The following is a 26823-nucleotide window of genomic DNA, read 5'->3' on the forward strand; positions in this document are numbered from 1 at the left end:
GGGCGGAAATGCCTCTCTGCAGCCTGGGCACCCAACGTGCCAGTCGACCTGCCCCCCCCCGCCCATGTTCAGAGAGTGGATCTGAAAACAGTCGAGTTATGAGAACCTCATGACTGGGGCACAAACACAACAGGGTTATGGCAATCTGTTAGTTAAGACATAAGCAAACAAATGGGGGAAGCCAGACAATTGGTCCCTGATTTTGTCACATGGTCCCTCTGCCAGTGACTGGGGCTCTGGGAAAGCAGCAAGTCGCTCTGCCTCTGGGTCACAGCCCCATCCCCGGGTCTGCCAGGTTGTGTCAGTAACACGCTGACACTATCTCGGTGGAGCTGCTGGCCACCACTCTCCTTGGTTTGAAGGGGCAGACAGCTGAGTGCTGCTGCACTGATGTGGAGAAACAGGGCTGAGTTCCATTTGTGGCTGGCTCCTGAGCATGATACAGGAGCTGCCATGGCTGGTTCCTCGCGGAGGCCCCTCATGCTCAGCTCTGGGCCCCACAGTACCAGGAACAGGTTAACCAGGTGGAGCCACCAAACACTCAGGGGGCTGGAGGGGCAGCGTTATTTGGAAGGGCTGAATTGGCCTAGATTGGCGCCAGGGAGGCCTGATAAGGGCCTAGCACTGATGAGCAACTCAGGGAGGCACCAGGGTTAGTAACCAGAAGCAAATATTAAGCCAGAAAAGGGTTAGGCTGATTGTCAGGACCAGCCTGGCTGCCAGAGAGGTGGAGGATGTGGAGCTCCCTGTCCAGGGGAGGCTGGGAGCTCTATCAATCGGGGCATTTCACACTGGACTCCAGCACACCTGAGCTAGTGTTCAAGTGGGGCTGGTCCTGCCCTGGCCCACGGAGGAGCAGCAACTGGGCTGTCTGATGGGATTGCAGCAGGGCCATGGCTTCACTCTCCCCTCTCATAGACTCATAGACTCTAGGACTGGAAGGGACCTCGAGAGGTCATCGAGTCCAGTCCCCTGCCCTCATGGCAGGACCAAATACTGTCTAGACCATCCCTAATAGACATTTATCTAACCTACTCTTAAATATCTCCAGAGATGGAGATTCCACAACTTCCCTAGGCAATCTATTCCAGTGTTTAACTACCCTGACAGTTAGGAACTTTTTCCTAATGACCAACCTAAATCTCCCTTGCTGCAGTTTAAGCCCATTGCTTCTTGTTCTATCATTGGAGGCTAAGGTGAACAAGTTTTCTCCCTCCTCCTGATGACACCCTTTTAGATACCTGAAAACTGCTATCATGTCCCCTCTCAGTCTTCTCTTTTCCAAACTAAACAAACCCAATTCTTTCAGCCTTCCTTCATAGGTCATGTTCTCAAGACCTTTAATCATTCTTGTTGCTCTTCTCTGGACCCTCTCCAATTTCTCCACATCTTTCTTGAAATGCTGTGCCCAGAACTGGACACAATACTCCAGTTGAGGCCTAACCAGCGCAGAGTAAAGCGGAAGAATGACTTCTCGTGTCTTGTTTACAACACACCTGTTAATGCATCCCAGAATCACGTTTGCTTTTTTTGCAACAGTATCACACTGTTGACTCATATTAAGCTTGTGGTCTACTATGACCCCTAGTCATAGTCCTCTGTCTGATTTCACTCCATGTCTTTTCCCCTTCCAGGAGGGACGTCCTGGATCCCGTCGCAGGGAAGTGGAACTGGCTCCAACTTCATGGGTATTTTAGGGTCTGATCCAGAGTTCATTGGAATCAATGGAAAGATTCCCAATGACTTTCATGGGTTTTGGATCAAGCCTCTAATAACCGTGGTTTGGGCCAGGAGAAGCTTCATTAACTAAACCCAACAGCAAGCAGGTGCCAGCTTGTCCGTAGGCCACCTGGGGAAGTATTTGTAAGCACAAAATGTCGGAAATAAAAGGGAGCTTTAAATGACATCCCCAGAATGGTCCATGCACCAGCAGCCTTGCCAAGGACTCTCTAGCTCAGGGTTTTATACTGCTGCCCATCCCCATAGTACCTGGGCTCTCACAATGGGGAATTAGATCATATTAAGCATTTCCACTCATATACAGGGTCATTAATTATTACGGCTCTGCTTCTTGCTGAGGACAGAATACTGAGCTTGTGACATCACAATCATTTCTATGGCAACAAGCAGATGTCAGGAAGACAGGATTGAGTTTATAGCAGGTTCAGGCAGAGGGAAAAGCCTGGGACAGAGGAAGCCCTTCTTTAAAGGCAAGATCTGCCCAGGCAATATGGGATGAGAGCAGCAGCGAATGCTCCTGGTTGTATAACAAGTTCTTGGTCTGTATTTGCTCCAGCAGGTGAGTGACTAACACCAGCAGTGCTCAGCCTCGCCTGCTGATTCTGATTGGGATGACTCAGGTGAGGAGAGAGAGTGAATGAAATGTGATGCCAGGGAATTATGGCTGCCCTGCTACTGGGGAGCTCTCAGTGGCTCCGCGGAGCAGCTTTTCTACAGGGCACCTCAGGGAACACACCTGCTCGCTCAGGAGACTGAGTGGCTACAGTTTAACCCCAATGGCAGGCAGGCCAGGAGACACTCAGAACCTTCCCAGGACCAGCCATACAATGAATGACCCCTAACAAGATTAATTTCTGCAGGTTTTGGGTTCAGAACCTTGGGGTTCTGCTGCGTGGAAGGGGCAGGATCTGCTGAGCAGCCGGAGTGCCAGAGAACCAGCAGTGCTGGGAAGTGACTCAGCACAGCGCTCACCCCTGCAATAACTGCCTTGCTGTGTAGTCTGCATCCAAACGGCTGGTTGTCAGAGCCACAATGCCCTGGGTGCTGTTAGATGGAGCCAAGGCTGGCAGGGCAGAGACCTCCACAGAGTCTGTCCCGTTTGCTGCACCCATGATTGTGAAGTAGCTACATGTGGCTGAGCAGCCTGGACACTCAGCAGCCGCTGGGAGATGGCATAGTGCAGCATGTGCAGCATGTGCGAGGGCTCCGCACTCAGGGCAGCAGCCGGCATCTCTGCAGGGCTGGCTAACTGGTCTGAAGTTCCTTGGCGCCAGCTCCTACATTTTTCTGTATAGAAGTCCCAGGGTGCCTCTTTTCTGCTGCTGGGCAGATGTGATCATAGCTAAGCCGCAGCAGGATTCTCAACAAGGAGTTCCCTGCCTACCCTGCCCGTATGGCCTGCTACAGGAGACATTCTGAAAGCTACCTAATTCCTGGGGACAGGGCAAGGAGGCAGCAGCAGCCACCTCCCTCTTAACCTTAACCCCAACCCCAGAGATTGGCACACTCACCCAGGATGTGGGAACCCTGGTTCGATTCCCCCTTCTCTGCTGCCTGATGGAGAGAAAAGATACGAACTGGGATTTCCTCCTTACAGGGGGTGCCCCTCCCACCTGGCTATAGAGTCAGTCCGACCTATTCTCTGGCCCAAGGCCAATTCAATTATTTAAACCCAGTAGAACAGCTTCAACAGGTGAGTTCAGGGAAGCAGCACATCAGATTGCCACGTAGCCCACTGGCAGGGGTGCAATGAGGGAGAGGGCCCAGCCCTGGCTCCTGACTGCAGCTGGGTGATGTAACCCAGACACCCCTCCATCACAGCTAGGACAAATTTGAATGTGTTGTGACCTGGCTTACAGGGTTGCTATGCCACCCAAATTTTGGGTGTCCTGGTAGGTAAACTGGAGCCCCTCCTTAGCAAAACCACTGTTCAGATCCCTTCTCCAGCCAAGACTGAGATGCCCAAGTCCCAGAGAGGGGTGGAGCTTAGGACATCCCTCTCCCTCTGGTCTGTGTTGGCTCGTTTAGGTGGCTTTGGGGGGTGCCATTCTCAGGTGTCTAACGTGCCCCATGCATTGTGTAGGGAGCCCAGGTGCCTAATTCAGGGCAGCTAGACACCTAAACGTTACGCACTGCACTGCAGAGTGTTACAATGAGCCTGTGTTGAGAGCATATCTGGTAAACAAGAGGAGACTGGGCCCAGAAATCAATGGACCAAAACTGGGGTGTCAGAAACTTGGCCTTATGGGTGGACACAATAATGTGAGGATGGAAGCCTTGAAAAGAGACTTTGAGAGGGTCTCAGATGCGGAGTAGCTGGCTGGCAGATTCCTGAGAGAAGGGCTGGAGGGCCCCTGGTTTGCTCCAGAGACTTTGTCCATTTGGGAGCCTCGAGGGTCATCCTGACGCTCAGGCCTTGGCATGCCAGTGGGAATGCCTGCTCTGATTGTTGGGCCTACAAAACATCCCGATTGTGAGTTCAAATAGGAAAGGTGAGTGAAAGGTCATAAGATGCCACAATAACCTATCATTTTTGCCTACTTGGCCATTAATCTTGAAAAATAGGTCAAGTTATTTATGATGTTGAATGTTTTAATCAGGTGCAAGAGAACCAGGCAGAGAAATTGGATTAGTCTAAATTCAAAAGGCCATGCTGACAGAAGCCATGGACTGTTGAAATGATGCTTGTTAAAAACGGATGATGTGGAGCCAGAAGTTGAAATAAAATTAGTGTGATGGCTCTTAGACCCCGAGGGAGGACAAACTAATGAGGGAAATTGGCTATTCCACCTCCTATTCCCTGTGTGAGTCCTTAGAGAAAAGGACTTTGGGAGGGAAAGAACAGAAGAAACAGCCAGCGGCTACTGGTGCAACCTTCACCCTGGGGGCTGCCACCCCACTGCTTCCTGGTGCCCATGGCCTTTATCATCCCACTCCTGAGAGAAGTCCTGAGACCAGAGCAGGCCAGCACGAGGGGCCCAGATGACATGGCCGCCCTACCAGCTCCAGCTGAAGCCCAACCACCACCTGGGACGATCATTACCACCATCTTTGATACTATCTGAAAGACTGTCAAACCTGTGGGCTTTTCCTTCTATAAGCGATGAAGCAACAGCTCCTGTCCATGTCAACCAGCTCTCTCTCTTCTGAGAAAAGGGCACCTCCCCATCTTCAACATTGCCTCAGAGACTGCCAAGCAACAGGGATTTCTCTTTAAAACTCTCTCCAGCTGAAGGGATGCCGTATAGTGACAGCCTGCCTTCATGCTTCATACTGCAAAGACTTTAATCGTGTTTCCTTCTTTTCTGTATCTTTTATAAAAGCTTCAAAGGATTTTTAATGGTGAGATTGCCACAGTACTAAGCAGGCTGTAGTCTCTGTATACATCCCCACTCCCTCAGACCTTGTTTGACACTATTTAATGTTGTTTCAGTGATGGGGGTATATTAACACATTTGGCTCATTTATTCCATCTAAATCAGAGGGTTTCAAACTGGGGGTCAGGTCCCCCTGGGGGGCAGAGAATGTGTTTGGGGGGGAGGGGGTGTGAGAAGCTTTGGAAAAAAAAACTTACCGCACACATTTTTCCCACAGCAATGAATAACTCCTGAGGTTTGAGGGGGACAGGACATTCATTTTAGACCCTGGCAGCTGTTCTATATGCCACCCTTGCTTCTGCACTGCTGCTGGTGGTAGCACTGCCTTCAGAGCTGGGTGCCTGGCCAGCAGCTGCTGCTCGCAGATCACCTAGCTCTGAAGGCAGCACTGCTGCCAGCAGCAGGGCAGAAGTAAGGGTGGCATGGTATGCTGACTATAACAGCTCTGTTTGAATCAACGCCTTGCTGTTTTTAATAGTTAGTGAGAGTTGCATGTTGATTTTTTTTATTGATATATGAACTTGTGTGGTGGGAGGAGGGGGTGTAAACTGCTGCAGACACAAATAAGGGGGATGCAATCAAATACGTTTGCGAAGCACTGAACTAAATGAATGTAAAAGGCCTGACCATCACCACTGCCCCAGAGAGGACCCCAGTCAGATATCTGTGAGATCTTGCTCTGTCTTCCCTCCCTTGTGTGTCCCTTTCCATCCCTCACTTTCTTCTTCCTGGCCTCTCTCTTTTCTTTCTCTCTCGGCTTGTCACATGATCCTGAGGCCAGCTGCACTGCACGGCACCTGCACTCCCAGAGATGACGTGTAACTGTTGATAGGTGGAGGGCACGTATTTTTAACACACTCCCCACAAAAATATAAATAAAAATATAAACCCTGGTAGAAATTGGTGTGTGTGTGGGGGAGGACGGGACACATGACCCTGCGCACTCTCCCCACGCGTCGCCTCTGCACATAACAGGATGAGACAGTCCTGCCCAGCCTGAGAAGTCCCGTGAAGGAGAGAGACCTGACCAGCACAGCCGGATGGAGTTCCGGGAGGGGGAAGTGAGCCAGGGTCCAGAGCAACAGCGGTGATGGCTGACCTGCCAGCCCAGAGCACCCATCCATGACAGACCTCGTATCCGGAGAACATTAACAAAAGCCATATTTCCACCCCCTTTACTATGCTGTCTCTTCTCCTTTTTGTGTCTGTCTATCAAAAGCAGAGAAAGTAACCCACTGCTCCACCTCAGCCAAACCCTTTCCCACCCACCAAGGACTGTCTGACGAAGTGGGAGACTCTAACCGGTCTCTCTCTTACCCAGGGGCTCTCAGAGGTTCTGATTGAGCTTGGTTTACAGAACCGCTCGCTAGCAATGCCACCAGGCTTCATGCCTTGTTTTGACACGTTTTCTCTTGTGTATCCTGGTCAACATGTTTCCAGTCTTTGGTGTGAATTGCCTAGTGTGTTTCCCATGGGACTAAGCAGGCTGAGGTCTCTGCACTCAGAACCCTGAACTATATTTCACTGTTTAGTGTTGTACAGTGCCCTGAGCAATCCCACCTGGCTATTGGTGCAGCCTGCTGGGCTCTGCAGCTCCATGGCCTGTCTCTACCACAGCTGCAAATATTTTCTTTCAGTCGCTCTTACTCATTAACCTGTATGGCCCATGAGGTGTTCTTTGCCCTGGCACAGTATTAGTGCTGCCTGCAGAGCAGCGGATATAGACCTGCTGCTGCTCAGCCATTTGCTTCCTTTGTGAATTCCTGCCCTCCTGGCTCTACGCTCTGGTTCGCTCTGCAGGGGCTGAACATGGAGAAGTAGCTGCTTTGGTACCTTGCCCTCTTGGGAGCTGTTGCACAAACAAGTAGATGATGTGACAGGCAGGCTGAGCCCTGTCTGTCTGTCTGTCTGCCTGCCAAACAGCTGGCAAACATTCCAGGAAGCTATAATCACAAAGCCGGGGCCAGGCCCATATCCCAGAACAAGCTGCCCGCTGCAGTCTCTGCCTCAGTGCAATGTGAACTCAGCCACTCTGCACCAGCGGTGGCTCCTCTTCCTGGGTAGCGTAATGTGCTCATTGCATCTGGCCCACCATTGGCCCTCAGAGTCCCTGCCGCTGGAGCCTTGGTTTGTGTATGAGCTGATTGAGCTGTGCCACACGCCTGTGGCCTCGGCACCCCTGACGCTGCAGGACCTAGTTCTTGGGTTGGGGTCATGGAGCCATCACACTCAGGGCTTCTGGAACATGCTTTGGCCTCACACATGTATCGGCCCTGGGAGGATGTGTTGGGGATTGGGGGGTGGGACAGGAGTATTCATGGGGGGGAGGAGGGGAGCTCACGGGGCCTTCAAAAATATTAGTGAGGTGAGTTTGGAGGAAGGATCCTGCCCCCCCCCAACAAGAACACAAGCAGCAGGGAGGAGGGGAGGCAGCTCAGGTTGGGGGAGGGGTTGGTTCAGCAGCAGCAGCCATAGTGTCTGGTGACATTCCTTGCCCACGGCCATCAGGGAGGCCAGTGACTTGCCTGGAGAGAGGGCAGGGGTGGGGAGTGCATGCCAGGCACAGATCCTAGAGATCCATGGCGCCTGCGGCCTGGTCTCCTGCCCCTTGTGGGCAGCAGGGGGCTGTGTCCTCTGGGAGGGACGGACACATCAGCAGGAGATGCTGGCAATGGCCACAGTGCATACAGCCTGGATGATGCTTCCATGGATTGGGGGGCGGAGGAGGTGGGTGACCTGCCCGCAATTGGCTGCATTCCCCAGGCAGGGGGCTGCATGCAGCACACACAGCCAGTTGGACCATTAGGACCTGGCAGCCCCTGGTTGAGGTGGTCTGGGGTCTCAGATTAGCTCCTAGTGGAACAGGGCTATAACAGGCCCCACTCTCCTATCAAGCATTCATGGGCAGAGGGACCCCTCCAGACAGGATCCCAGTGTGCTCAGGTGGTGTGGCTGGCTCTGGCCAGGGGGCAGGTCTGCAAGCTCCTGCTGTTCTGAGCAGCATGGTAAGAGGGGGAGAGGCGTCCCAGGGGACAGTCAGGGGACAGAGGGCAGCTGGATGGGGTGGAGGTTCTGGGTAGGGCAGTCAGGGGACAGGTAGCAGGGGGCTTGGATAGGGCGTGTGGTCCTGGGGGGCCAGTTAGGGGCAGGAGGGTCCCAGTAGGGGGTGGTCAGGGGACAAGGAACAGGAAGTTGGATGGGTCAGGCGTTCTGAGGGGGCCAGTCGCAGGGCGGGACGTGGGAGGGGGCGGATAGGGGGCAGGTGCCAGGCTTTTTTGGGAGGCATCGCCTTCCCTGCCCAGCCCCCCACAAAGATTCACAATGCCAGTGTGGCCCTCGGGCCAAAAAGTTTGCCCATCCCTGGTCTAAACCATCCAAGAGAGATGGCTCCAGCCTCCTTCTATAAACCTCCAGGGAAGTAGTTTCCTTGTCCTCCCGAGCCAGACTGTTCCATTGTCCTACTGTTCTTGCAGTTAGGAAGTTTTTTCCGGAGATTTAATCGAAATCTCTGTGCTGTTGTTTGACCTCGTTGCCTCTTGTCCTGCCCTCTGTGGCAAGAGAAAACAACTTTCCTCCATCCCTTTATGGCAGCCTTTCATGTATTTGAAGACTGCTGTCTTGTCCTTAATTTTCTTGTAACTACCTGACTTTTGCGACGCATGACTTGTACTCACTTATAATCTCTCTTTGTAGTTAATCAATTTATTTTACTGTTTTATCTAATCCAGTGTGTTTAAATTGAAGTGTTGGGGTAACTCCATTTAAGATAATAAGCTGGTGTATTATTTACTTAAAGGAATAATGAACTTAATATATTTGTATTGTCCCGGAGAAGACTAGGCAATACAGGACATACATTTCTGGGGGAAATCAGGGACTGGGGGTGTGTTGGGGTCACCCTGCATTTTAACCAAGGCTGCTGAGAGCCAGCATGTAACCTGAGTGTGGCTGGCAGGCTGCAGTTTCGTACAGACACTCGGCGTGGCTTGCATGCTGGAGGGCTGGTTGTGAGCTGCCCAGCTGGGAGCTACTTCAGCAAGGCATTGCAAGGCACCCAAGGTTGCAGGGCAGAGGTGACACAGTCTGCTCTTTAGTCTGGACTGCACCCTGCTACATCACCATGGTGCAGTGAGCACAGTTTATGCACAGCTTGTTATTTTAAAGGAGGTTTACCCTTTAAGCACTGATATAGCAGTTTGAAGTGAGTTCAAGTGTGGTGTTTGGAAACAGTCAGAGTTTACAGTTTGTTGTTTTCTGTTTGCTTATTTCGGGTGAGGGAAGTAGAAGCAGTAAAGCGTAAATATGAGCACCAGCGAAACAACCGCAAAGCTCCAATCAGCCAGATTAGAGACAGAAGAAAGTGATAAAGAATGCGAACTCCAAAAGTGGCAAGCGGAGACAAGAAGCAAAGAGCAGAAAGCTGCCCACTGGTGAGCCATGAAGCTGAAGGAAAAAGAAACAATTGCCCTCCAATGAGCCCTAGAAGCTGAGAAGCAAAAAGAAGAGAGAGAAGCTGCTGCCCATAAATGAACCATGGAGTGCAAAGAGAAAGAGGCCCTAGAAGAGGAAAACGAGAGGAGGTATAATCTGGACATGATGAAAAAACATGGACAGATCCCAGCATCACCAGCCTCTCCGTCCAATCAAGGAACCCTCAGCTTGGACATGTGTCCTGCATGCAAGGGAACACACTGCACTGAAGAATACTTTACCGCTTGTGAGGTTCGTAATATTCCTGAGGACAGGAAAGTCTCTACAGCTCTCTGGTAAAGAGAGCATGTAGTAAATGAAATGCTGGTTGGGGAAGAGTTGAGATATTCTGGATCTTAAAAAGCTGTTTTCAAAGGTTTCAAATGATTTCCGAGATGTATATGTTAAAATGTAGAAATCTCAAGAAAGGTGCTGGCATGAGTCATAGCAAATATCCCTACAAGATGTGTGACCTAATGAGTAAATGGGTAAAGTGTAAAGGGGCAGAGGGTTAAAACTAGTTATTTGCTCTCTTTGCTCAAGAACATTTCCTAAGTATATGCACTGATGAGATTAAGAATAGTTTATGGGATAAATCTCTAAAATCTAAGCAAGAAATGACCACGCAGGCTGATGCCTTTGTGCAAGCCCAGATGTCCAATGAACACAAGTCACAGAAGAAGAGGTACAAACCTACTGTAAAGGGGGATTCTGTTTTACCCCTGAGAAGAAGGATGGTGACTGGGAGCCCAGGCACTTACAACCCCTGCTCCCCCCAGAATTGTTCCCTCTTGGAATTCCCCATCACAAACCTCCTGTTAAAGAGCGGGGTCCAAGGAAGTGCTTCCAGGGTAACTTTACTGAGCACCTGAGGAATCAGTGCCCTGAGCTAAAAGAAATTAAGCCCCATACAACCATAATAATGCAGCTGTTCTTAACACAGAAGCCCCAGAGGCACCTACAGTTCACCTGATGAGTTTGGTTAGGACTGACCCGGAGGGGGTAGATATGGAATTGATTAAGGTTGCCAGAGCAAATAACAAGGAGTACATAGGGTGGAGAGACACTGGAGCCCAGGTCTCTTTGGTCAAGGGAACCATGGTCCAAACCACTAACCTGTTACCTGACCAAGAAGTGGAGCTTCTGGAAGAGGGAGGACAGAAGAGTCCTGTACCTTTAGCCAAAGTACATGTGGAACGGGAAAGTTTAGAAGGTGTCTTGACAGGAGGGTGGCTGGGTTAGTATCCCCGTTGAAATGCTTGTTGGGAATGATATTTTGCACATGGCTAAGGCTAGTCATGTGGTAACCCACAGCAAAAGGGAACACTGAACTGGGATCCCAGAGGGGAGTGGTAAAGTTCCAGAGACTTCTGCAGAGGAGGGCGGGGGGAGGGAAGGTCTCTCAAACTCTTCTGCAGAAGAAGGAAGCAGTGTGTTTCTAAGTGTGGGAGGGGCTGAAGCTGGTTCCTGCATGGCAGAGAACAGCAGCAAAATCTATGAGTCTATGAATCTATGCCAGTGGTACCATTGGGGTTAATTAATGCTGAAGCCACTTTGCAGACGCTGGTCAACCAAGTATTAAACAGTTTTCAGAGCTTTGCAAGGCCAAATGTGGATGACATTGCAGTGTTTAGCAACACTTGGGCTGTCAAAGGTTCAAAGCAGCAGGACCAGTCATAAAAGCCTGTGAAATTGGAGCAGCCCGAGTTCTGTATGTGGGACCCTGGGTAGGGGGAGGTCAAATATCCCCATATCCCTTAAAAGTTGAAGTCACTGTAAATTGACCTGTACCTCACACCAAAAACAGGCCCAATCTTCCATAGGTCTGGCAAACCATTCCAGAAAGTTAGTGCGTGGATTCAGCGACACTGTATCTGCAGTCACAAAAGACAAAGCCTGACCTGCCGCCAGTGGCTAACGGACTGCAGCTTTGAAAGGGGGGAGGTGTGATGGAATTCAGCCCTGTGTTCACACCCTACACACTGTTGTAATAACCTTTGTACAAAGAATGTCCTGTGAGGTATCATTTGAAAACTCAGAATTTGCTGGTCAGAATTGTTGTGTAAAATACACGTGGCAACTTGTATGTAAAGTTATAAGTAAGATTAAGATTTAGTCAGGGCCATTTTTAGTAAAAGTCATGAACAGGTCATGAGAAATAAACAAAAATTCACAGCCTGCGACATGTCCATGACTTTTACTCTAAATACCCCTGGCTAAATCTTCGTTGCTCCTAAGGTGCTGCTGCTCTGGGAGGCCCCTAAGAGCTGATGGCTGACCCCTGCTCTGGCGGCAGGAACGGACTGTCTCTGGCTACATGCTGACCTGAGGCCCCTGGGGACTGCTGTCCAACAGCCTCCGGGGCTGCCCACCGGCTGCTGCTCAGGAAGCCCCAAGGGCGGCCCCTGGTACCGCTGCTGCTCCGGCAATCCCCTGGACGGTCCCAGAGACTGCTGCTCGGGTGGTCCCTGAGGCCAGCTGCATTGGCTGCTACTTGGATGGTCCCCAGGGCCAGCTAGTTGGGTGGCCCTGGGGTCAGCCATACTGGCCACTGCAGCTGCTGAAGTCACAGAGATCTTGGAAAGTCACATAATCCATGACTTCTATGACCTCTGTGACAGACTCTCAGCCTTAGTGATAACATTCCCCTGTCTGGTGTTATTAACACATGTTCCAAACTCCACAGCCCTGCTCAGGCAGAATTTGGCAAACAGGCCTGTCCTACACAAAGGAATGAGTGCTTGAGCATTTAAGCACTAAACAGATATCTCAAGCAGGGAGGGAAACGAACAGATGAGGAGAAGCCAGCTGGGAACATCCTGTCACATCAACTCTTTGTCTCCTAGTGCCCAGCTGGGAATGTTTTTCAAGAGAGGGACTGAAACTATAAAAAGGAGAGACAAACATCGCAGGTGACCATCCTGTCTCTCCCTGCCCATTGCAATCACTGCACATGAAATGACAAAGAAAGCATTCGTTGGACTCTGGGGCAGGGGTCCTGACCTACAGAGTTTGGTCAGTACTACTGCTGAAAGCATGTGGAGAGAAACTTTGCCTGAATTTGATGGAGTTGGTTAAGTTAGACATTAGTGAATGTCTTGTCTTTATTTTTCATGTAACCATTTCTGACTTTTATGCTTCATGACTTGAACTCACTTAAAATCTCTCTTGTAGTTAATAAGCTCGTTGTGTTTAAACTGAAGTGTCTGAACAATTGTTTGAGATGATAAACTGGTATATTTTGCCCTTTCAGAAATAATGGATGTAATATATTTGAACTGTCCAGGAGAGCAACACAGGATGTACATTTCTGGGGGAAATCTGAGACTGGGGGTGTGTTGGGGTCACCCTGCAGTATAACCCAGGCTGCTGAGAGCCAGCATGTAACCCAAATGTGGCTGGCAGGCTGCAGTTACACACAGACTCTCAGGGTGTGACTTGCATGCTGGACGGCTGTTTGTGAGTGGCCCAGGTGGGACTTGTTTCAGCAAAGCATAGCCTTGCAGGCAGGAGTCACACAGTCCCCCATTGGTCTGAACTGTGCCCTGGTATGTCACAGGTGGACCCTACTGCCATGCAGTGCAGGAAGGAGGGCACTGCCGTCTCTGCTGGGGTTGGGGAGGAAACTCCCAAGGCAGCCTGAGCTCAGCCAGTGCCTGATTGGGCTTCCCTCCACACCTGGAAAGGAAGGTCTGTGTGTTCCCCAAGGGGTCCAATGACCCATGTGCCATCCTGTCCCCAAGGCTGGAGAGGCCGCAGCAGAGCTTCACCGTGTGCCTGAGATCCTTTGGCCACCTGGCCCAGCCCTACAGCCTCTTCTCCTATGCCACGAGGGACACAGTGACGAGATCCTGCTCTGCTGGGAGAGCCCCACCGAGTATCAGATGTACATGGGTGGGGAGCCCCTGACATTCAGTGTCCCACTGAGCAGCTGCAGCACCCAGTGGGAATCCAGCTGCCTGGCCTGGGACTTGGCACGGGGCTGGTGCAGCGGTGGTGAACAGGCCAAACTTAGGCAGGAAGGGTGTTGCCGAGGGCTGAGCTGGTGATCGTCCTGGGAAAGGATCAGGACTCCTACCAGGGCTCACTGGCTGCCAATCAGGAGTTTGTGGAGGAGATAGCGGAGGTGAACGTGTGGCACCATGTGCTTTTGCCTGAGCAGATGGGTCAGCTGCACAAGGAGAAGCTCCCCAGCCCCAGGCTGGACAGGACAGCCCTGAGCTATCAGCTCCAGTCTGGGGGCTGACAGAGCCCTGGGCAGCCCACACCCAGGAACCTGGCATGGGGAACAGTAGGAGGGCTCTGGGAGATGGAGGGAGCCACCCAGCTGTTAAGCCCTGGACGCTGGGAGAAGGGGAGATGCTTTTCACAAGTGACTTGGGATTTTGAGTGCAGGACCGGCTCTACAGTTTTTGCCGCCCCAAGCAGCGCATCGAATTGCCGCCACAGTGGTGGCAGTCCGTGTGCCCTTAGGGCGGCAGGAGCGTTTCCGTGGCGGTGGCAATTCAGCGTGCTGCTTGGGGGAAAAATAACAGCTTGGAATGCTGGTGCCTGGAGCTGGCCCTGTTTGGGTGTCTCGGTTTGTGGGACACCTGGAAGGGCCCAGCTCCAGAGGGGGCTGAGCAACCTGCTGCCAAGAGCTGGCCCTTCCAGGGGCCCCAAATCACTTGTCACTTCTGAAAATTTTGGCCCTTGTCTGGGACCATTTGTGCCTGATGGGCTTCTCTGGAAGCCCCACATTTCTGTGTCACTATCGAGTCCAATGAAGTGAGGAAACCTGCCCGGGCTTCTTTCAGAAGGACTCCAGAACCAGCAGCGGGATGGAGGGAATGGTCTGCTGGGAAAGGGCAGAAGCATCCCATGCGGAGGCCACGAGCTCCCCAGGAGGATGGGGAGATGGCTGGGGATTGGACCTCAGTGCAGTTAAGAACATAAGAGCGGCCGTACCGGGTCAGACCAAAGGTCCATCTAGCCCAGTATCTGTCTACCGACAGTGGCCAATGCCAGGTGCCCCAGAGGGAGTGAAGCTAACAGGCAATGATCAAGTGATCTCTCTCCTGCTATCCATCTCCATCCTCTGATGAACAGAGGCTAAGGACTCCATTTTTACCCTTCTTGGCTAATAGCCATTTATGGACTTAGCCACCACAAATTTATCCAGTTCCCTTTTAAACATTGTTATAGTCCCAGCCTTCACAACCTCCTCAGGTAAGGAGTTCCACAAGTTGACTGTGCGCTGTGTGAAGAAGAACTTCCTTTTATTTGTTTTAAATCTGCTACCTATTAATTTCATTTGGTGACCCCTAGTTCTTGTATTACGGGAATAAGTAAATATCTTTTCCTTATCCGCTTTCTCAACATTACTCATGATTTTATATACCTCTATCATATCCCCCCTTTGTCATAAACAGATAGCTAAGGGTTAATGTCTCTTTCACCTGAAGCACCTGACCAGAGGACCAATCAGGAAACCGGATTTTTTCAACTTTGGGTGGAGGGAATTTTGTGTCTGAGTCTTTGTCTGTCTGCCTGCTTTCTCTCAGCTTTGGAGAAGTAGTTTCTGCTTTTTAATCTTCTGTTTCTAAGTGTAAGGACAAAGAGATCAGATAGTAAGTTATATGGTTTCTTTTCTTTGGTATTTGCATGAATATAAGTGCTGGAGTGCTTTGATTTGTATTATTTTTGAATAAGGCTGTTTATTCATATTTCTTCTAAGCAATTGACCCTGTATTTTGTCACCTTAATACAGAGATACCATTTGTATGTATTTTCTTTCTTTTTATATAAAGCTTTCTTTTTGAGACCTGTTGGAATTTTCTTTTCTGGGAAATTTCAGGGAAATTGAGTCTGTACTCACCAGGGAATTGGTGGGAGGAAGAAATCAGGGGGAGATCTGTGTGTGTTGGATTTGCTAGCCTGATTTTGCATTCCCTCTGGGTGAAGAGGAAAGTGCTTTTGTTTCCAGGACTGGAAACGGAGAGGGGGAGTCACTCTGTTTGGATTCACAGAGCTTGTGTCTGTGTATCTCTCCAGGAGCACCTGGAGGGGGGAAGGGAAAAAGGATTATTTCCCTTTGTTGTGAGACTCAAGGGATTTGGGTCTTGGGGTCCCCAGGGAAGGTTTTTCAGGGGGACCAGAGTGCCCCAAAACACTCTAATTTTTTGGGTGGTGGCAGCAAGTACCAGGTCCAAGCTGGTAACTAAGCTTGGAGGTTTTCATGCTAACCCCCATATTTTGGACGCTAAGGTCCAAATCTGGGACTAAGGTTTGACACCCTTAGTCTCCTTTTTTCCAAGCTGAAGAGGCCTAGCCTCTTTAATCTTTCCTCGTATGGGACCCTCTCCAAACCTCTAATCATTTTAGTTGCCCTTTTCTGAACCTTTTCTAGTGCTAAAATATCTTTTTTGAGGTGAGGAGACCACATCTGTACACAGTATTCGAGATGTGGGCGTACCATGGATTTATATAAGGGCAATAATATATTCTCAGTCTTATTCTCTATCTCCTTTTTAATGATTCCTAACATCTTGTTTGCTTTTTTGACCGCCTTTGCACATTGTGTGGACATCTTCAGAGAACTATCCACGATGACGCCAAGATCTTTTTCCTGACTCGTTGTAGCTAAATTAGCCCCCATCATATTGTATGTATAGTTGGGGTTATGTTTTCCAATGTGCATTACTTTACATTTATCTACGTTAAATTTCATTTGCCATTTTGTTGCCCAATCACTTAGTTTTGTGAGATCTTTTTGAAGTTCTTCACAATCTGCTTTGGTCTTAGCTATCTTGAGTAGTTTAGTATCATCTGCAAACTTTGCCACCTCACTGTTTACCCCTTTCTTCAGATCATTTATGAATAAATTGAATAGGATTGGTCCTAGGACTGACCCTTGGGGAACACCACTAGCTACCCCTCTCCATTCTGAGAATTTACCATTAATTCCTACCCTTTGTTCCCTGTCTTTTAGCCAGTTCTCAGTCCATGAAAGGACCCTCCCTTTTATCCCATGACAGCTTAATTTACGTAAGAGCCTTTGGTGAGGGACCTTGTCAAAGGCTTTCTGGAAATCTAAATACACTATGTCCACTGGATCCCCCTTGTCCACATGTTTGTTGACCCCTTTAAAGAACTCTAATAGATTAGTAAGACATGATTTCCCTTTACAGAAACCGTGTTGACTATTGCTCAACAGTTTATGTTTTTCTATGTGTCTGACAATTTTATTCTTAACTATTGTTTCGACTAATTTGCCCGGTACTGACTTTAGACTTACCAGTCTGTAATTGCCGGGATCACCTCTAGAGCCCTTTTTAAATATTGGCGTTACATTAGCTAACTTCCAGTCATTGGGTATCGAAGCCGATTTAAAGGACAGGTTACAAACCTTAGTTAATAGTTCTGAAACTTCATATCTGAGTTCTTTCAGAACTCTTGGGTGAATGCCCTCTGGTCCTGGTGACTTGTTAATGTTGAGTTTATCAAATAATTCCAAAACCTCCTTTAGTGACATTTCAATCTGTGATAGTTCCTCATATTTGTCACCTACAAAAGCCAGTTCAGGTTTGGGAATCTCCCTAACATCCCCAGCTGTGAAGACTGAAGCAAATAATCCATTTAGTTTTTCCACAATGACTTTATCATCTTTAAGCGCTCCTTTTGTATTTCGATCTTCAAGGGGTCCCACCGGTTGTTTAGCAGTCTTCCTGGTTCTGATGTACTTAAAAAACATTTTGTTATTACCTTTGGAGTTTTTGGCTAGCCGTTCTTCAAACTCCTCTTTGGCTTTTCTTATTACACTCTTGCACTTAAGCTGGCAGTGTTTGTGCTCCTTTCTATTTGCCTCACTAGGATTTGACTTCCACTTTTTAAAGGAAGTCTTTTTATCTCTCACTGCTTCTTTTACATGGTTGTTAAGCCACTGTGGCTCTTTTTTAGTTCTTTTACTGTGTTTCTTAATTTGGGGTATACATTGAAGTTGGGCCTCTATTATGGTGTCTTTAATGCACCGATCCCTCTGCTGCACCGACTCCATGCCGCTACCCCTCCACTGCTGCACTCGTCACCACACAGAGAGCTGGGCCCAACTGGCCACTGGCCATAGTAGCTCATGGCGAAGCCCTGCAGTCCTGCCCCACCCCAGCCGTTCCCATTCCTGCTGCCAGAGCAGGGCGGCAGCCTGAGCCAGGGGCATGTTCGTCTCTGCGCTGAGAGCTGCCCAGACACTGAGCAGAACCAGAGCCCAGTGCTGGGACCCTGAGACACTGATGCCCGGGTGCCCCGATAGGGTCAGACAAAGCCCCTCCCAGAGCCGCTGCCTCCTGCCATGGGGACTAGTGCTCACTGTGGGCCGCAGCCCTTCAGAATAGCAGGGCTGAGCTGGGTAAGATCTGCTTCCACCCATCTCCTGACAGAGCCAGCCAGGGAACTCCAGCCAAGCCCCACAGCACCTGGCCTGGCTGCCCCTCGGTGCTGCTGTGAACACCCCATCAGCACCAGCACAGACCCTCCCTCCAGCACTGATGTCACCTGCCAGGGGCATGACATGACACTCCAGCCCTGGGACCCGGAACTGCTGCTTCCCGGAATGCTTCAGCCAGGGAAGCAGCTGATGGGTTAGAAGCCACTGCGGTCTCCTGGCACCCAGCAGGCAAGTCTAGTGGGGCTGTGGGGAGAGGGTGTTTCTGACCCTGGACGAGGATCCTGCTGCACCTGCACCCAGCACATAGTGTAACAAGGAGCCGTGCTGGGCAGGGCCATGGTGCCCGGGGGGTGATGGACAGAAAGCGTGTGGACAGCCCATCGCTCCTTTACCTGGCCTGGCTCTATTATGGCGGGTGGCGTTCCCTGAGGGCTGAGCCTCCCCTCCTTCCCCCTCAAAAGTTGCTGTCCTGGAGACCATCCCATAGCCAACGTAGGCTGGAGGGTCCTGTGGCTGGAGGCTTTGCCAGCAGCTGTGAGAGCTCTGGCCCTGGGGCCAGAACTGCAGCCATGGCTGTGCCAGATGCCCTGCATGGCTGCATGTGGCTGTCCGAGCCCTTTCCTCTCCCCGCCCTCCCCACCGGGAACAGCCTGTTCCTTCTTGGCTGGTTTCCTGTGTGCAGCTCTAATGAGTAACTGCCATCGATCGCGAGCCCCGCACCCTCCCGGACCTACCCCCTGCAGCTGCAACTCTGCACCCAACCTGCAAATACTGGAATATTGCTTACACATCGATTCTGCTGCCATCACCACTAAGGATATAAATCAGGGCTGGTCCCCCCGGTCCATGCACTTGGGGACTGGCATTGCCTGGGAGCAGGTTTCAGGGCAGAGCAGTCCAAGACCTCCCACCTCCCTTCTTCGCTTTCCTGACCCTCTGATGCTCCCCTCTGGGTTGCTCTGCAGGTGAAGAACATGGAGAAGCTGCAGTTTTGGCTCCTCGTCATCGCTGGCTTCTCAGGAGCCGTCGCTCAGACAGGTAGGGGTAGAGCTGGCTGTGCCAGGGGGCCAGGCCCTGGCTGAATCTGCAGAAGGATGGGGCTGGCAATTGGCTTCAGCAGGGTTTAAGATGGCCCTTGTTACTGAGATGCTGCTGCTGCTGCTGCTTCAAAAAGAAGCAAATGTTATTTTAGGTTGCATTACCAGAGGCACAGCATGCAAGTCACGGGTGGTGATAGCACCGCTCTACTCAGTACTGGTGAGGCCTCAGCTTCAGTACTGTGTCCAGTTTTGGTCCCGAATGTATAGAAAGGATGTAGAGAAACTAGCAAGGATCCAGAGGTGAGCAACAAAGATGATCAAGGGGAGGGAACGCAGGCCATATGTTCACAGGCTGAAGGAACTGGGTATGTGTAGTTTGGAAAAGAGGAGATTAAGGGGGAGTATGATAGCTGTCTTCAATTACTTGAAAGGCTGCCATAAAAAAGATGGAGAAAAGTTGTTCTCTTTTGCCACATAGGGCAGGGCAAGAGGCAAAGGTTCAAACTACAGCACAGCAGATTTAGATGAAAAACTTCCTAACGGTAAGAACAGAAGGCCAATGGAACAGACACCTAGGGAGGTCGTGGAAGCTCCTTCACTGGAGGTTTTCAAAAGGAGGCTGGAGCCATCTGTCATGGATGGCTTAGACACAACAAATCCTGCACCTTGGCAGGGGTTATACTAGGTGACCCTGGCGGTCTCTTCTAACCCCCTGGGTCTATGGAGGATCCTTCCAAACCCTCTTCCTGGCTTGCTTGTCAAGTGTATGGGGATGGGATGAGCTGGGCTGAGTGCTGGGACCCTCACTCACTCAAGCCCCTCTGCTGCAGTGGGCCTGGGTGCTGGGGGAAGCTGTGAGCTGTCTCTGCAGTGACAGAATTCCCAGGCTTTTGGTTCAGCAACTCTTGGCACTGAGAGTTGCCCCCACACAGCAACTGCAGAGAAACTGGGGAGAGAAGAAAACGAGGGAGGGAGAAATAGGGTGACCAGATGTCCCGATTTTATAGGAACAGTCCTGATATTTGGGGCTTTTTTTTATATGGGCTCCTATTATCTGCCATCCTCTGTCTTGATTTTTCACACTTGCTATCTGGTCACCCTAGGGAGAAAGGTGGTTGTGGGAGGACAGGGCTCCATGGGGCATCAGCCAAAGCACCCACCTCCCAGTGCTAAGTCTCATTGCCAGATCGACTGCACAGCCAGAGACAGAGGTGCCTGGGCAGAGCTGTGGGTGGAGGGAGACCAGGGCTGGGATAGCAGAGGGCTGCAGGTCAGGACTGAAGGATGTATAGGGCCCTTTGCACAGCAAGAGCAGGGGCCTGTGGATTGTGGCCGATGGCCATGGGCAGAGGTGAGTGCATGCGTGCGTGGGAAGGGGTGTGAATGTCCAGGGGTGGGAATATCAGTTTTTCTGCAGGCCAGGGCTGGGGGGCAGCCCAGACTGGAAGGGAAGCAGGTACCGAGATCAGGGTCCCATTTCGGCACAGCGTGAGATGGAAGCTCACCCTCTGTCAGCCCAGCTTGTCCCTTGCCGGCCAGGACTGAGCCTCCTGTCTGAGAACCTGGCCCAGGTTCCATCCAGCCTCAGCAGGCACAGGACCAACTCCTCAATTGGTGCAAATCAGCAGAGCTCTGGTGACATGACTCATTGTGCCTCCGTTAACACCAGCTGCAGCTTTGGCCCCACGTGTATGAGAGGCTGAAATTTCCTGCGCCTGAGCGCCCAGGGGCACAAGCAGCCGCTCCCCTACAGGAAGCGAACAGCACCACCCCTCACAGGGCACGTTTCACCAGGGGATCCACAGGTGTCATGCAGATGACCAGGGATACACTCACAGATTGCCCTGTCCCCGAGCAGGCAGCTACCGGGGGATGGGACCCAGTGGCTGTTTGTGCACCCCCTGGCCGAACCGCCCCCCCCCCCGGACCCTGCACTCTCTGCCCAAACTGCTCCCGCAGCACCCCTTGGCTGAACTGCCCTCCCAGCAACCTGCACTCCCTGCCTGAACTGCCCCCCCCAGCACTCTATACTCCCTGCCCAACCCCCCCAGTACCCTGTACCCACTGCTGGAATCATCCCCAGTACCCCCCAATCAAAACACACCCTGCACCTGAATCATCCCCTCAGCACCCTCCATCCCCCTGCCCGAATCACCTCCTAGGGTCCACCCCATGCCCCAATATCCTGCAGCTCTGTGCTGGGCTTGGTGGGGAGCGCTCTGTTCCTGAGTCACTAGCCCACTTCCTGCGGGGCTGGCAGGGCAGCCAGGCCTCCTGCTTGCCCAGTCCTGGGGCAGTGACGGGGCAGGTCAGGGCAAGAGCCAGACTGTGATGCTGGCACACACCCAGCCTCACTGGCCACCTGTGTCTCCCTGGCAGATCTACACGGCAAAGTGTTCGTGTTCCCTAAGGTGACTGCAACTGCCCACGTCATCCTGAAACCGAGGCTGGCCAAGCCGCTGTGGAACGTCAGTGTGTGTCTGAGATTCGGGTGTGACCTGACCCGGGCCTACAGCCTCTTCTCCTACGCCACCAAGGCCAAGGACAATGACTTCCTCCTCTTCAAACCCAAGCCTGGGTCACTCAGTCTGTACGTGGGAGGCGAACAGGTCACCTTCAAAGTCCCAGAAGGAACAGGCACAAGCACTGGGTGGGTGCATGTCTGTGCCAGCTGGGAGTCCGCCACTGGCATAGCCGAGCTCTGGGTGAACGGGAGGCCCTTACCCAGAAAGGGGCTGAAGAAAGGCTACTCTGTCGGCAACCAGGGTGTGCTTGTCCTGGGGCAGGAGCAGGACACCCCGGGGGGTAAATTCGACATAAATCAGTCGTTTGTCGGGGAAATCACAGATGTGTACATGTGGGACACTCTGCTCTCCCCGGATGAAGTTAGCCTTGCCATGAACAATGGGGTCCTGCCTCACGTCATCCTTGACTGGAGAGCCCTGAGCTACGAGACCAAAGATTATGTTGTCATCAAACCCAGCCTGCTCCCGGTGTACTGAAGGCCCAGCACTGCTTGGCTAGTGGGGCCGGAAAATGAGTGGGGTCGCAAAGCAAGGAATTGTCTGTATCATTGTGGTAATGTAATAGAGCTGTTCGGCCTGCAATGGGAAAGAGGCAGGTGTGCTCTGGAGATCTGCACATGGACCTGGGACTAGGGAGCTCCTCACGTCTATCTCCAGCTCTGACCCCAACTCCCACTGGGACCTTGGGAAATCACATGGGCCAGATTTGCAAAGGTGCTCACCCTGTAACAGGGCCAGCCACCTCCGAGCACCCCCTAGTGGCCAGGGGTGGCTCTGCAGTACCCTGTCTCAGTTTCCCCTCTTGGACACTAAACAGCTCCCCAAAAGCCTTTCATGCAGCCAATTACAAACAGCCCTTTGGGGGTCTTGTTTATGGCCATAAAATGCCAAAGGATTCAAAGAGCCCCCTCCCACAGCTTAGCCTATGAGCAGACCTCTCTACCTGCCTCGTCCAATGCCCCATGGCTCCAAGGGGTCTGCAGGCAAAGCCCTTTGCTGGTTCCCCAGCCTCCCCATGTCTCTCAGGGTCCCTGCAGCATGCCCTCTGCAGCATCTTTGTGCCATTTCCAACTGGGATCAGCCCTCCTTCCCAAGGAGGCTGTTTGCTGCTGCAGTTCTGCCTGGCTCCCTGCCACTGCCCATGGCCCCCTCGTCTCTAACCCCCTCTAACCAGGTTAGTCACATGGCTCCTCTCCCCTGGAAATGGTCGTGTCACAGGCTGTGGCCATCCCCCTTGAGGGGCAGCCACCCTGAGGCACACATCTGTGTTGAGCTTTTGAGCACTCACCCTGCCCTCCGGTGAGGTGCTGATGGCAGCACTTGCCTCCGGAGGAGTTGGGAGACAGGACCTGGGAAAAACTGCTTTGTGAACAGTGCCCAAGGGGTTCAGGCGCCCGAGCCCCACTCAGTTCAATGGGAGTTTGTGCCCAGCCAGAGTATGTGAAGTGCTTGGAGCATGGCAGTGCTGGGAGTGCCAGGGGTCTTCATGGTCACCATCAGCAGAGCCTGCCAGAGCAGGCCAGCTCTGTGTGTCCAGCCTGATACTTTCCTGGGTTGGCTCAGTCACTGGAGACGTTTCCCAGCAGGGGCGGCTCCCGGCACCTGCGCAGCAAGCGCCTGCCTGGGGCATCAAGCCACGGGGCGCTGTTAGGGTGGCAGTCAGGCTTTCTTCTGCGGCGTTTCTGCGGGAGGTCCGCCGGTCCCGCAGTTTTGGCGGCACTTTGGCGGCGAGTGTGCTGAAGGCGCGAGACTGGCGGACCTCTCGCAGAACTGCCACCGAATCCGCGTGACCGGGGCGGATCTCCTGTAGAGGCTGCCTGACTGCTGTGCTTGGGGGCAAAAACCATAGAGCCGCACCTGTTTCCCAGCCTGTGTATGTCAGTGTCTCCATTGCTGCTGGGTGGGCTGGGGAGCATCCCAGGTACTAGGCCCAAGGAGCCCCACGGTTACCCTCCTGCCTCTCCACTGGGATGCCTAGGGCTGAGTTTAGTATTACTGTGGTCAGCTGTGTTGTAAGAGACTGTGCCATTGTCCCAGGGGCCTGGTGCCCTGCCAGCCCCAGTAAATGACCCTTTCAGCTGAGCTGTGCGCGTGGTTACTTATGACCTGCAGGGCCCAGCAACACGGGTGCTGTGGTCAGACCTCTTCTAACACCTATTAGCACCCAGACTGGGAGAGAACAGGTGGGTGGGGGCTCATGGCACCAGGCCTTGTGCAGGTGGCTAAAGGGGGGTCTGAACAGTTATCCAAGCTGTTTCTTTGGTTGCCTGGTGCCCGCTTTTCAACCAGAAAGTCCGGTTGAAAGGGTACCTGACAATGTCCGGTCAGATATACTGAGCGAACATCAAAAGGGCAGTTACCGCTGGGTGGGGAGACTCACCTGGTCATTAAACCATGCCAGCCCCTACTCAACCAGGTCCACCTCCTACCTGCAGGTAGGCTCCTTGTCAGACTGCAGCAGCTCCTGCAGCCCCAGAGCAGAGGGAACTCAGCTGGTGTGGGGACGGAGGTGGAGACGATCCACTGAGGAGAATAGGGGGAGAAAGGAGCAATTGACTGGGGTGGGGCCATGGGAGGAAGAGTACCCCAGTAACAAGGAGACTGGGCCTCCTGATAAGAGATGGAGCAGGGGCGGAGCCTTGGGGGAAGAGGTGGGGTAGGGGGCAGGACCTTGGGGGTCTGGTTACCAGCAATCCAAAAGATGGCAACCCTCCCTGTTTCGGAGAGCTACAATGCATCAGTGTGCAGGAGAGACTGATTCCACAAAACATGCTGTTTGTGTCTACTCCTCTTCACACAACACAAAGAAAATGGAGAAATCACACGGGTACTCTTGGGTCAGCTTCACGTTGCACACGTGCGTACACACACACACACTAAGCTCAAGGCCTCCTCTCCCCTCCAGGGGAAGGCAGGCATAAGCCACTCCCCTTTCTCAGAGATGCTGAGTGACTGCACAGAACGCATCAGGGACCAGACCCCAGTTCTAACCCTGAAGACTCCTGTCTCATCCCTATGGTTACACTGTCTTAGGCCATAGCTAGCTGAAAAATGGAATTTCTGTCCTGATAGGAATGGTGACATTTTGAAAGGTAATTTTGTCCCAAATCAGGAGGAAAATTTGCAGAACAAAATATTTTGATTTGGACCCATCAGAATGACCTTATCAGAATGTTTTATAGTGACACTATCAAACCACTTTAATGTAAGCAAGGTCTGAATGCTCTCCCCCGACATCTAGTGATGAGCTGTGGAGGAGGACTTCAGAAGCTGATCTTATTTCCATGGGCACACCCACCCTGCATAATTACAATAGGCCCACACTTTGCATAATTACAATAGGCCTTCAGAGTTATATTTCATATTTCTAGTTTCAGATACAAGAGTGAAATATTTATAGAAATAGGATGACCACACTCAGTAGATTATAGGCTTTGTAATGATACCTTACAAGAGACCTTTTGCATGAAGCATATTCCAGTTACATTATATTCACCCATTAGCATATTTTTATAAAATCATATCAACTGCAACATCACAAAGGACAGTGCCCAGCTTACTTGGGGGGTGTGTGTTATGCTCATGGTTTATGTTTATGAACCCCACTTGTGGTGTTTTCCCAAATTAATGCTGAGTTACTTCCTTCTGTGAGGGTTTGTGCCTCTGGTTACAGGGTAGTACGGCCTAATGGTCAGAGTTCATAGAATCATCCCCGGTGGCAGGGCAGTACGGCCTAGGGGCCAGAGACCATAGGGTCACCCTTGGTTGCAGGGCAGTACGTCCTAATGGTTGGAGTCTCTCCCACTCCACCAGGTCCCAGCCAATGGCCCTAACCATGGCATAGGGCCCTGTCACTGGCTCAGCAGGGGTGCTACCAAAACATACTGAGGTTTACCAGGGGCAAGGTACCCATCTGTCACCACCCCTCACCCGCCCCCAGGTAGCTTCCTATTGGCTTGAGAGTTGGGGTCTCCCAGGCGTCCCTAGGTTTGCTTTGGGACTCCAGGTCAGTCACCTCCTTGGGTTCTTCCCGCCGTAGGGCTTCGAGCTGGCCTGTAGAGGCTTCAGTCCCCAGCCTCTTCATAGCCGGTGGCAGGTCCTTCCCCTCCGCCGCCAGCCCAGACTGAGCTGAGCTCCCTCCTTTTATATTCCCGAAGCACTTGGAGCATGCCCAGTACAGAGGGGGCAGCACTTCTGCCGTCAGTGCTACTGGTCTGACGCTGCTGGGGCTAGTGCGGGGCGGTGCTGCCCCGTTGCATCCTCCTTTTATTAAAAGTTCCTTTGCTACTCTCAGAGTCTGTGCTTGCAAGAGGGGAAGCATGGCTTCTTAGAGGTGCCCAGGGGGTGGTGTGTAATAGTCCCAGATCACTGGGTGGGGGCTTGAGCCAGTTTTGTGTTGAATTGTTGAAAAGGAACCCCTAGATACTGAACCCAGCCCTTGTTGCTGCCAGTGCTGACTGGCAGAAGGGTTACAGTAATATAATATCAAAATAATGAATAATCTATTAATAATAATGTGACGGGTTAGGTCATAGAACCTCCCTTGGGAACTGCCAACTGGTGTGCCAAGACTACTTCTGCCCCTGCTTTCCCTGCCAGTCTGGGACTCCAGTACTCTGTCTTGTTGAGCCAGACACACCAGTCTGCTCCAACACAGACACAGGATCTGAACCACATGCCCCATTTCTGCAGACTTAGCTGAAAGCAGCTTACAGAAATGTTCCTGTCTTTAGCACTCAGATGCCCAACTCCCAGTGGGGTCCAAACCCCAAATAAATCCATTTTACTCTGTATAAAGCTTATACTTAGTAAACTCATACATGTTTTGCTCTCTAGAACACTGATAGAGAGATATGCACAGCTGTTTGCCCCCCCGCCCCAGGTATTAATACATACTCTGGGTTAATTAATAAATAAAAAGTGATTTTATTAAATATAGAAAGTAGGATTTAAGTGGTTCCAAGAAGTAAAAGACAGAACAAACTGAATTACTAAGTAAAATAAAATAGAACTCACAAGTCTATGTCTAAGAAAACTGAATACAGATAAAACCTCACCAGTTACAGTCAGCTTTCTTTTACAGACTAGTCTCCTTCTAGTCTGGGTCCAGGAATCACCCCTGTAGTTACTGTCCTTTGTTCCAGTCTCTTTCAGGTATCCTTGGGGGTGGAGAGGGTATCTCTTTAGCCAGCTGAATACCAAATGGAGGGGTCTCCCAGGGGTTTAAGTAGACTTTCTTTTCTGGGTGG

General features: G+C 51.5%; 1 protein-coding gene across 1 annotated transcript; it reads left to right on the top strand.

Annotated features, from left to right (window-relative positions):
* Positions 1-2198: 2198 nt before the first annotated feature.
* On the top strand, positions 2199-22051 carry LOC115639444 (serum amyloid P-component-like). Its single transcript, XM_030542176.1, has 3 exons — positions 2199-2299; positions 18975-19047; positions 21429-22051. Exons 2-3 carry the CDS (start codon positions 18984-18986, stop codon positions 22049-22051), a joined length of 687 nt encoding a protein of 228 aa, XP_030398036.1. The 5' UTR covers positions 2199-2299; positions 18975-18983.
* Positions 22052-26823: the final 4772 nt, after the last annotated feature.

This window comes from Gopherus evgoodei, chromosome 24 (assembly GCF_007399415.2).
Source record: "Gopherus evgoodei ecotype Sinaloan lineage chromosome 24, rGopEvg1_v1.p, whole genome shotgun sequence".
Classification (NCBI taxonomy): domain Eukaryota; kingdom Metazoa; phylum Chordata; order Testudines; family Testudinidae; genus Gopherus; species Gopherus evgoodei.